The sequence below is a fragment of the Neophocaena asiaeorientalis genome, unplaced genomic scaffold (assembly GCF_003031525.2).
Source record: "Neophocaena asiaeorientalis asiaeorientalis breed wild unplaced genomic scaffold, Neophocaena_asiaeorientalis_V1.1 scaffold152, whole genome shotgun sequence".
Lineage (NCBI taxonomy): Eukaryota > Metazoa > Chordata > Mammalia > Artiodactyla > Phocoenidae > Neophocaena > Neophocaena asiaeorientalis.
Genome location: NW_020185338.1, coordinates 2,647,819 through 2,660,262, shown reverse-complemented (window position 1 = coordinate 2,660,262; position 12,444 = coordinate 2,647,819). Strand labels below are relative to the sequence as shown.

At 41.1% G+C, this 12,444-nt stretch overlaps 1 protein-coding gene across 5 annotated transcripts in view; it reads right to left on the bottom strand.

The window, feature by feature from the left end:
* The window catches only part of EFCAB11 (EF-hand calcium binding domain 11), a 178,166-nt gene that overhangs the window by 127,387 nt on the left and 38,335 nt on the right, over positions 1 to 12,444 (bottom strand). Inside the window, exon 6 of one of the 5 annotated variants that reach the window (XM_024736242.1) lies at positions 1,164 to 1,268. The exons of the other annotated variants lie outside the window; for them this stretch is intronic. Coding sequence (XP_024592010.1) covers positions 1,208 to 1,268 — 61 coding nt within the window. The 3' untranslated portion in view covers positions 1,164 to 1,207. Of the gene's footprint in view, positions 1 to 1,163; positions 1,269 to 12,444 lie in introns of those variants that run through there. 5 annotated transcript variants of the gene reach the window in all.

Here is a 12,444-nt window from a genome sequence, read left to right as displayed (position 1 = left end):
TATTGTACCTCCTCAGGCTTCAACAGAATACTATACAGCAGGGAAAATAATTGAAAGATACCCGTATCAAGGGGGCTAAGTCTTTAAAACATAGTAAGAGAAAAGGCAATGTGCATTTATGTAAGCTTGAAAGATAAAACAATACTATGTATTATTTAAAATACATAAATCTGTATCATAAAATATAAAGACATACATGAATGATTTTAAAAATTCAGGATAGTGGTTATCTCTGGGGCAGAGGAAGGGAAATGCAACCAGGCAGGGTTACCCAGTGGGCTTCTCCATCATGTTTGGAATGGAATGTTTTGTTTCTCAATCTGGGAGGAACATACATATTTTTTTCAGCCTCAAATATTTCAAATACACACACACACACACACACACATGCACGCACACACTTACATACCACATGTACATCTACAAGAGAATAAGCAGCAGAGCTGGAGAAGCTACAAGAACTGCCTGAAGTGGCCTGCCCTATTAGTCAGGCCTGGCCAGCTCTTTTCCAGACCCCCTGGAACCAAGCCAGTGGGAGGAGGGATTGTCCATGCCTGGAGATGGATGCTAAATGTAGTGCTGGCTTCTACAGTGTTATTCTCAACAGGAGGAAAATCTATTAAACCACAGAATCAGTGACAGTTAGAAAGGATAAGGCAAAACAAGAATCCAAGGAGTGGAATTACTAGCAGCAAACCATTGAAAGGCTTCTAGGACTTACTTTTGCTAGAATGAAACCTAAACTATTGCCTTTATAAAAAAATCTTTTTATTAATTATCTCTAAAGGAAGATTCAATAACTGCTCTTAGTAATGCATCTCAATGTCTTATAAATCACTAGAAAGTTTAATTCAGTGGAAATTTTCAGTCAGTATATTATGACTACATATGGTCTGAAGATGCACAGAAAGGAGATAATCTGTATTATTTCCTGATTCCCTAGGCTAATCAGACACTCTGAATCATCACCATAATAATAGAACAGAGTCTGCAAATCTGTGTTGCTTCATTTAAAAGAACATATATATTTTAAACTTTCATATACATTTTATTAAATTGTTAATTTTTAACAACTTATTTCTTCCAGAAGAAAGGTATTTAAATGATAAATTCTTTTTAGCCTCATGCACACGCAGGCCTCAAAATACCATATTTTTTCTTGTCTTGTATCTCCAATGAAGAGGAACAAATGAAGACTATGTTAACATTACAAATCGCTGACATTTAGACTAGATATTCGGTCCTCAGTACACGTTATGATTTGCAACCTAGGGGTAAATAAGATGTTAGAAAAGGTAGCTGACCACTGACTGAAATAATAGATACAGCGCAGGAAAGCTGCTTTCCAACGAAAGCCTATCACATTTTCTGCTGCGTCAGTCTATAACTGCCCGGTAGACTCATCACTTTCTTGTGCCCAGCACGGACTCAGAAAATATCTACTGAACTGATTCACTGACAATTAGAAAGAAACATGGGAAGACGGTGAGGATCCAGGAAAGGATACTACAGCCCACGAGCATGACTTTGTGTACTGGGAATGCTCAGAAAACCTACACATCTTGAGGACTCGAACATCTTTCTTTAACCCTTCATCTCCCTGTTTACAAGGTATAGAAACATAAATATATAATATTTATACAATATGCTGAGATATGGTATGATACAACACAGCATAGAGAATAAAATAATACAGCATTATATGGGGCAGCATCCATGAATAATCCATTATCTTGCCCCCCTCTACCTTTCAAATTTCACTGCAGATCTTGCCTCTTGCCCACTGCAGTCCAGCCACTCTGGTTTTCTTTCAGTTTCTCAATCCTGCCAAGCTTATCCCCACATCAGAGCCTTTTTAACTGCTTTTCCTCTTTCTGGGCAGCTCTTCTCCCAGACGGCAATCAGCTTTTCATCATTTAGGTCTTATTCCAAGGTGACCCTCCCAAAACGCCTTCCCTTACCTCCCCATCAAAACCACCCCCTTGTCAGTCATTCTTTCATTTATTCTGTTTTACTTTCCCTATAGCACGCTATCCCTACTTGAAGTTAACTTGTTTGCTTATGTGGTTATTGCCTACCTTCTTACTACTAACCTGTGAACTCCTTGAGAGCAGGGACCTTGTGTGCTTTGTTCATGGCTCTGGCCCTGGGACCCAGAAAGGGACCAGGCACACAGTAGGTCCTCAGTAACCATTTAATGAATTAACAAAAATATGCCTGCTCAATTTAAAATCCCTCAGTTTCAAGGCTTTTTCAAAGAATGTAACAAATGCATTCCCTATTTTACCAAATTCAAAATCCTGAATATTGGGTTTACTTAAAAATGGGGGCGGGTAGAAAAAAATGGAATAGGATGAATATTAGAGAGCCGATCCCACTGCAAAGTGAATGCGATCGTTTTACATATTTTTAATCACACTGATCCGATCCATTAAAAACCAAAAATAAATCCTTCCACTATTTTTACAGTAAGCACTAATTTAATTATATTCTGTTACTATAGCTATTACATTTTCTATCCAAATTGCATTGTACTTTCCTAGCAATGATATGAGCTATCTCAATATGTCACAGGTATTCTTGTAGTCTGAGAAACAGTAAGAGGTGAAACACAATATGAGCATATTATTGTATAAAATGCTTATAAAACGTCATTCCTTCTCTCAGCCAGAAAAAGGAGATACAACACATTAGGTCAATCATTAGGAGAGTAAAAGCCCACGAACAATGAATGAATCTGTGTTATGCATGAATCCGGCTCTCTTACATGTCTACTAGAATCTGAGTAATTGTGTTTTACTGAATACACATTTAAAGGAGAAAGCCATCCCTTAAAAAAAAAATTCAAGAATCATTCAAACATAATTTTACTGGCACCGTTTCAGAATCTATCGTTAGGTATTCCAAGTGAAATTTAAAACTCCTCATTTTTCAAGCTGGCCTGTTACAACTAATAGGTTTTAAAATGATGAACAGCCACAGAACCATAAAAAAGATTCCATTTTATAAAACCAAAGATCATTCTATCTGAAATGAAGTTTCACTTTTAAAACATCATGCATTTGAAAAAAAAATCATATACTCCTGGAAGCAATGGGCATTTTCCATGAAATGTTACTGGGACACAGCAGCAGCACAGAAGTGAAATATACACTGTCAAAGAAAAGCTGGTTTGCTATTTGGCAAATACAGAGCTTGTTTCCATATAATGGGTAGGAGAGAAGGGGAGGGGAGACTCCAAGATTATGTTCAGGAAATTAGGAGAGACAAAACAGAAGTACGGCATTAGAGCATGTAAATAATCACAATTTATTATCTACTTTTAAGACCCCTTTCTACTGAAGTGCAGAACTTTAAAATGCAGTAAGACTGTGGTTAAAGAAGCATCTCAAACCACATCTCCTATTTGCACACAGTAGGACAAAAACTCAGGGGCTAATGGGGCAAAAGGTATCGCTTCTGATGGAGTCCTTTTGGGGGCGGGGGCTCCCAAGATCACCCTCAAGTTTGATGATTTGCTATTTTTTCCTCTGTCCTTGGGTCAAAGTATTTGGAGAGAGAGAAATAAATGCCTCTTGATGGCAGGAGAGTCAAACCCCTTTGCAAAGGCCAGCACCAACAGTGGGCGGGGAGAGGACTGGTTGTGGCCATTTTTGCAAACAACCAACCACAGCAATCTGTGAATGCATGTGGCCATTTTCCAGTGAACCATGTCTCTGAATAATACGGCTTTGGTGGATTAATGTGAGATCTGTTAACTCACTGAGTTCGATGTGAGAGATGTGCTATAATGACCATAAAAATTGCTATCCTCACGCATGCACAAGGGACATGGAAACTTGCACTTTGGGGTGTACAGCAATGTTCTGAAGATCGTGAGGGGTCTAATCTCCACTCCTGAGCACCTGTGAGAGACAGATCACACACAGGAAGAGCAATATAAGGCAGGTAGCGTGCACTCAGAGCAAAATGAGAGGTTGGGAAGCTACCATAACAAGCGCTGGGAAGAGGGGGATACTCACTGAGGAATGGACTGACCAGAACGCATGATAGAGGAGGAACCCGGCCTCAACCTGAGGGAGGCGCAGGGCTCACAGAGCAGGGAGCACGGGAGGGGACATCCCAGAAAGGAGCTATCATGCACAACGGGGGCCACGCGGAAAAACAGCAAGATGTGTTTAGGTAACTAGTTCATCGCGAAGGAAGTGAGAACAGAAGCAAGTAGGAGCCACAGGGTAGCCAGCCTATGTGAATACTGAGTTAAGAGTTTGTTCTTACAAATGCTGGTGAAGATGTGGAGAAAAGAGAATCCTAGGGCACTGCTGGTGGGAATGTAAACTATGTAGCCCCTGTGGAAAACAGTATGGAGGTGCCTCAAAAAACTAAAAATAGAATTACCATAAGATCCAACAATTCCACTCCTGGGTACATACCTGGAAAAAATGAAAAAACTAATTCAAAAAGATACACGTAACCTGATGCTCATAGCAGTGCTATTTACAACAGCCAAGACATGGAAGCAACCTAAGTGTCCATCAACAGATGAATGGATAAAGAAGATGTGGTATATATATACAATGGGATATTACTCGGTCACAAAAAAAAAAAAGAATGAAATTCGGCCATTTGCAGTAACATGGATGGACCTAGGGAATATTACACTTAGTGAAATAAGTCAGAAAGAGAAAGACAAATCCTGTAGGATATCACTTATGTGTAGAATATAAAAAATAATACAACTGAATATATATGCAAAAAAGAAACAGGCTTACAGATATAGAAAATAAATTTGTGGTTACCATACGGGAGGGGGAAAAGGAGAGGTGTACGTTGGGGTATGGGATTAATAGATACAAACTACTATGTATAAAATAGGAAAGCAGTAAGGATATGTTGCATAGCACAGGGAATTTTAGCAATTATCTTGTAATAATTTATAATGGAGTATGATCTGCAAAAATACTGAATCACTATGCTGTACACCTGAAACTTATATAATATTGTAAATCAACTATACTTCAATAAAAAAAGAAATTCTGGCCTTTAGCCTCTACACTTAGATGTAAGGCCTAGACCCCTGGACTAGGGTAATGGAAAGAGGGCTGACAGCACAAAGTCACTGAACAAGCAAAGCGACTTGATTTAGAGCAAGGACAGAAAAGGAAAAATCAATGGCTGTGAGAATGAATCTGAGAAAATCGTGGTATCACTGACAGAAATAGAAAGAAAGAGCTGACCTGAGGACAAGGATAATGACTTTTGATTTAAATATGATGAACTGAAGGTGATAACAAGCAACTTGAAACATTTTCAGCTATGTGCTAACTGTGTGACTTTGCGAACATTATTTAACCTCTAAGCTCAGTTTTCTCATCTGTAAAATAGGAATAATAATAGATGACTGTGAGGATTGAATGAAATAATGGCAATGCCCAGCACTCACTAAAGCACTCGAAAAATGACAGATATTTTGGCCATCATTGTTATTCATCTTATATTTGACAAATTGCCCAATAACTCTTTTTTTGTCACATGAACTTATGACTATCTGATACACCTCTTATCAGGGTTTTTTTGTTTTTTTTCCCAATACAACTGAGATAAGTCAAAACACTATTCTAATTGCAGTCCTTGTAAATTTTCCACAGCATTAGAGACTGAGCAATTTGCAACCTGCAGAAGGCTCCAAGTCTATGACAAATTCATCACTGCAAACCATTAAAAACCTAGTACGTCAACTGATCCAGCTGGATTAGATGTGAACATTTGATGGCTACGGTTCTCCCTATGAAGCAGTAGGTTTATGGGGCTTCTTTACATTGAAAACATGAAAAGAAAAATTCTGTACATGATTTAATAATAATTTGCAACATATTAAGGATCCCTTTGAGATGAAAGTTTTCTGTTTTGCTTTGTTTGGGGTATAAGAAAATAAGATTAAAGAGAATAAGATTCTAGAGTAATAATGTAGCCATGAAGGGTACATTAGCAATGGGGAAACTGAGAGAAGGTAAGTTCCAAGTAAATCTGAGAATTTAACATTGTAATTATTAGTAATGCTGGGCAGTGAAACACAAATATTTATCATGTACATGGTAGGTGCTTAATAAATATCTGTTAAATAATGCTGAGTGAAACTGATGGCGGTGATTGATGAAACTGATGATGAGACTGATGATTTGCTTGCCCTTTCCTTCATTTCTGGCGATTAGTTCACTGTGCTATTAATCATAATTTTCTTTAAAGAGTAAGTAAACAAAAGGTATGGAAACAGAGAATCAAGGTATTTAAAGCTAGAAGTCCTTTAGGAGAAGAAACTGAGGTCCACGGAGGTTAACAGACTTGCCTAAGTCAATTCCCCATAACATGAGATCCGAGCCTGAACAACCAACCAACAGCCCTGCGCACATCCCACCACCCCACGATGGAGAAGAAAAGAGTTACGGAGAAGCTCAAGCCAGTCAGTTCTGTGACTGGTTTGAAGATCTAACAAAGGGGTGAGATGAGTATACGGATTCTGAGAAACAGTGACTTCAATTATTTAAGCCATAAATGTTTCTCATTATGATGTTTAAACAGATCATGACAGGCTAAAATACAGATTTTTTTTTTTTGCCATTAATGCACCCACATTTTATAGTATTGAAGTATGAGGTTTTTGATTTTTTTAAAAAATAAATTTAGTTATTTGTTTATTTTTGGCTGCGTTGGGGTCTTCGTTGCTGTGTGTGATCTTTCTCTAGTTATGGCGAGCAGGGGCTACTCTTCGTTGTGGTGCATGGGCTTCTCATTGCGGTGGCTTCTCTTGTTGCGGAGCATGGGCTCTAGGCGCACGGGCTTCAGTAGTTGTGGTACGCGGACTCAGTAGTTGTGACTCACGGGCTCTAGAGCACAGGTTCAGTAGTTGTGGCGGATGGGCTTAGTCGCTCCGCAGCATGTGGAATCTTCCCGGACCAGGGCTTGAACCCGTGTCCCTTGCACTGGCAGGTGGATTCTTGACCACTGCGCCTCCAGGGAAATCCCATGAGGTTTTTGATATTTTTATCAAAAGATTTTATGACCAAATTGTCAGAAATCAGGGAATTTTATAAAAAGGGTATACAATTTAGCTTAAGTGTTTTCGTATATCCACAGCCTTAGGTCCATGAAAAGGCTTATAGCCATAGATTATATAGCTCTATTTTTGACTGCAAAAATTTATATGCTGTCCAGATCTTTATTCTACTGAAATTGAACTGGAAAAGGCCCTTAACTGAAATTCCTTCAAAATTATAAATTGTAGTAGATCTGACTGATAAAGAGATTCAAAAGCACATGGGGAGAGATGTAAAAGGGAAAGAAAGGCAAAGATTCTCCATGTGTATGCCTATTTGTGTTTCCAATCTGGAGTCAGAATGTCTGGGTCAAAACCAAATTCTATCAGTTACTGTGATCTTAGCCAAGTTACTTGGCCGCTCTGTGCCTCAGTTTCCTCACCTGTAAAACAGGGGTAATAACAGTAGCCACCTCGTGGGGTTGCTGTGAGGGTCACAGTTAAGACAAGCAAAGCATTTAGAATGGGGCTTGGTGTACAGTAAGCACTCTGTGTGTTAGCTCTTTAGATCACACCCTCAGGTCTACTCACCTTTCCTGTTCCATCTCCTACTCTCTTCCACCCACTCTTTGTCTATGCTCTTCTCTCTCCTGGATGCTTTCCTTCCAGGGATTCTTCAAATCCTAACTCAGTTGCTAAGTTCCTCGATTACCCTGGCTGGAATTAAATCCTCTCGCCTCTCTATTCTTCTACAGTAGGTACCATTTTCTACTTACAGTCACTCTGTGAAAGACTGTCCCTGTCTAATTTGTTCCTGTAGCCCTGAAAGTACCCTTCTCAGTGTCTTGCACATGGCATTCAGCAAGTACTTGTGGAATAAACCAATATATAGGGAGAGTAGTCTTCTCCTGCCTTATCAACTGGTAGCTGTTATTATCACTATTATTAAGGAGGAAAGGCAGGTCCTAGGAGGCCCAAACTACTGATGCAAAGCTGAGGCAAACATCATGACTGTCTTTTGGAATAAAGCATAATTTATGAAATGCAAAGCTAATTTAATTTCATGAAAATTCAGAGAATTTCTGGAACAAAATCAATGGAGAATAAAACCTCAGGTTTGAAAGGAAGCCAGGTTGGTCACTACCCGGACTGGGAAGGGTGTAGTATTATTACTATCATCTCTCGATTACCCACTGTGAAGAGGCGTGGCCCTTTCAAGATTAATCTCATCTGCCTGGGGCAAATTATCCCTCAAGTCAAAATCCTTTTATGTTCTCCCGCTTCTTTCTCATTTTCCCAAAGTTTACTCGCTACTTCAACTCATCTTACTTCAATCCATCTCCCTACATTTATTGTCCTATATGGGAGTGGGAAGGGGATCAGTGTGTAATATCTGGAATATTCAATTGCTGGTGGGAAAAAGGGCTAGAAGAATTCTTCAGGGGTAGGTCAGGTCTGGTCTGCTAAGGGCCGGGCAGGAAGTGCCGATCTTACAAACTGCAATGAGTTTCAGGGGTCAAAGGAACCCAGTGAACTCAGGCTAGATCCCCAAATCCTGGGGGAATCCACGCTGGTAGGCAAAGCAATGGACTCTCTGGGCAATGGTAATATAGGGACACCAGCAGACATTCCAGGTGACACAGTCATTTCAGAGCAAGAATCAGCCAGGAGCTGGGAGAAGGTGGAGTCCTGATCATCAAGACAGGAAGCTAGAAAAGGGAAGCGAGAGTCTGGGATAAGCCTTTGTGTTAATCAGGAAAATGTAGGAAGCTGGATGTGCTGAGCTGGACTTACACTGTGGGGTTAAGAAGGTGAGTTTGAGCCGGGGGTCCGCTGGGATCAACCCAGATAGAGGTTATTCTTCACACTGTAATAGGAGACACCAGGTAAACCACAAATCCGATCCTGTGGCTTCCCTACTTAAAACATTTCAATGGCTTCCTGCTGTCCTTAGGATCAAGTTCAAACTTCTCAGCAACTTCCAAGGCCATTCGTGACCCAGGCCCTGCGTGCCTTTCCAGTCTCATCAGTCTGCATTTACCCTTCTGGCCCCACCCACCCAGGCAAACAAAAATGAGTATAATCAACAGCAGACTAGCTATAGTTAACAGCCCTTAGTTATTCAAAGGGCCAGTCTCCCCTGCCGACCTCTGCGGATACACTCTGCCTAGAACATGCTCTCTCTTCCTCTGCCTGGCTGTTTCCACCCTTCAGGTCTCCCATCAGCCACCACTCCCTCTGAAGTCAGCCTCCGTGCCCCTTCCCCAGCCTGCAGTCAGCAGCCTTCCTGTATATTCCCACAGTGCTCTGTAGTCACCTTTCAGGATTGACCATCTTGGATGCTGACCACCTATGTCCCCAACTAGACAATAAGCTCCTAGAAGGCAGGGCGGTGTCTGTCTTGTTTACTTTTATATATTCCCAGTGCCTGCAATGCAGTAGATGCCAACAAATATTTGTTTCCAAAACAAAGAAAGAGCACAGGACAGAGACACCTCCTCTAGAGACCAGGGTGCAAAGAGAAGACAAGAGTGCGTGGTGCTCATTAAGTGTGAGGTGAGAACCATGCAGCCAAGCAGGGGCCCAGGGAGGATTTGGAAACGTTATCAAATATGTAGGGAGGGTCTAAATTTCAGTCACTGATTTGAAAGCTATACACAGTGTGTCCAATGCAGTCACAGAAATACAGGGGTCCCTTGAGTGCCCAGGTCACCGTGGGTGTTGACAGCTTCTCACAGAAGACATGAGAGTCTGACTCCAGAGTTTTTATCACGTGGGGAGAAGCAGGAAGAATGACAGTGAAGGGGAAAACACAATATTCAGAAAAGTTAAACTGTTATCTCTTTGGAACTGGCATGAGCCTGCCAATAAGCAGCCAGGGAAAAACAAAGAGGTAAATAAAGAGAACCAGGAACGCTGTGGTATAATATTTGAATGTGGCAAAGGGGAAACCGTAAAGACCATTTTGTTTTAATCATTAAGAAAAGTGCACCTAGTTCACATGCTATGGATCAGGCTCGGGGCAGCGGGGGGAAGACAAATTAATCTAAGGCTATTCATTTTGTGATAGCTTAACGCAAACAACTTTTAGCAACATTATGAAGCCAGCTAGTAAAATAAATAGAAATGAAGTCCAAGGGATTTAAAGATGAAAAATTTGGGGGGTGGGGAGAAAGAACTGCACAAAGCAAATCGGACAAAATACAAGGCTAACCAAACAAAAGCTGAATCATATAAATAGGCATTGCCGTGTGCCCTGGAGGACTGCCAAGGAGAGTGAATTTCAACAAAGAATGCTTCTGCTACCAGTCTGGAAAACTTCAGTTCCAGGAAGGTGGGAGGGAGGCTGCAGCCATTGCTGAATGACACGGGGAGTGTGGGGCGGGGAGGCAGGCTCGGTAGACAAATGCTGGAACCTTCCCCTAGCAAGCCATGAACAGGCAGCTCACTCCCTCTCCATGCCCTCCCATGTACCCCACACACAGCCAGTTATGAGAAAAAAGCCCACGTCTTAGATGAGAAATTGGCAACAAGGGCAGCGGCCTTCTCTTCTCCATTTGCAGATCAAAAGACCACTGTAAACACCCCTAGGCTACCATGCTAGTATCCAAAGGGCTGAGATGAACCCAGTCCCTGCAGCCCAAGTCAAACGAGGCATTGGCAATTATCTGTGAACTTGGATGCTGGGGACAGAGCCCCGGGCTCGGTGTGGAATCCTCCCTGGAATAGTCCGAGTCTAAGAACAGTACTGTAACCCTCGCAGTGATAACCGTCACCACCACCAAAACAGCACCCCCCCCGCCTAAGCATTTATCCCATGGCAGGCACAGAACTAGGCCCTTTGCATGGATTATCCCTGTGAAGCCCCCTCTCAGCCCTTATTTTCTTAATTTTATAGCTGTCCTCTCTACAGATAAGGAAACCAAGGCAAGTTAAGATATTGATACTTTTCAAAGGTCTCACAGCCAACAAGCAACGGAGCAGGGATTTAGATCCACACAGTTATTCCCAGACAAGCTCTCTTAACCAATAAAAATAAAACCCAGTAAAAGAAGGTGGATAATCAACAAGCACTTATTAATGGTGGGCATGGTGTGTACTATGAACTCTGCTAGGTTAAAATGGGTAAAATGGTTTCTTTAAAAAAAAAAAAAAGAGGAAGACTAACTAGAATTCCTTTTACTTAATCTGTAAAAAAAATTCTTGAACTTTATTAGCCTTCAAAGAAAAAAGGGTCCCTACTCTAATATCTACCACAAGGCTCCAATAAGTATGTAGGTTGCTCAAACCCCTACAGAAACTAACAAAACAAACCAAAAGGAGAGTTGATAACATCTAGCTCAGTGGCTTTTTTGGGATTGGCATTACCCAAAATGCAGACTTAGCGCCAAACACTGGGAGACCTGCGAATCTGAAGTTCCTTAAGATTTCCTTAGCATTAGAAATGCTTTCTCCTCAAATTTCTGTATTGCTGTCTTTATCGAGATCTCTGTACATTAATATGTGCTTTTTAAAAAATATGACCTATTTTTCCAATGGGACTGAGGGGGAAAAAATCACAAATGCATATTTAAACCCATAGACTATTTAAATTCTCCCAAATCTTATCATACATTTTTAGTACTTTCTTTTTGAGATGAAAGATAAAAACGTGTGTGCATGATTAATTGTCATGATGAAAGAATACTGGGCAGTTGCTTAAGAAACGAGAACAACAAAGGAATAAACTACTGCAGGCATCACCAGGACTGGAATGACACTGCTCTGTGTACTCGATTTCCATGGCAACTAGCAATGGGAAGATGAATGTTTCATAGTCACTCTGCTCTGCGGTACACGTCTATAAATCAAACTTACATAAAGAGCACAAGATTTCTGCTGTGGGCTGTATGCAGAGCCGGTTTATTTTCCTGTTACTGTATAATTATGGAAAAGCAGCACAGAACAATGAGGTCATCTTGAGTGGGGAACAAACTCAGAAATTACTAATACACCTGAGGCATAGAATGCCATTCGTCTCGCAGGAAACCAGACGCAGGCAAGGCAGACGGCGAATGGAAACCCTGCCTGCCTCTGTCAGGTATGGTCCTGGCACTCATCTGCTCTGGCTGAGAACTGCATGTTGCGTACCTGGCGTGGGCTCCCTCCCGCTGCTCTGCTCTGAAACGTATGTAGGGGCACCTTAGTTAACTGCCTCCCAAATGAAACTGCAAGGTTTCATTCTGATAAACTGGGCAGAAATGATACACCATGCTTCGTATGAAAGTTTACTGAGGCTGAATAAGCAAACACTTGTTTTTATTTACACCCAAAATGGCTCGTCTTGTAGAAGTCAGGATGGATAATTAATGCTTTGGCATTGAATTGGGAGTCAGAAGGCCCAAGTCTTGACTCTGGTCTATGTAACCTTG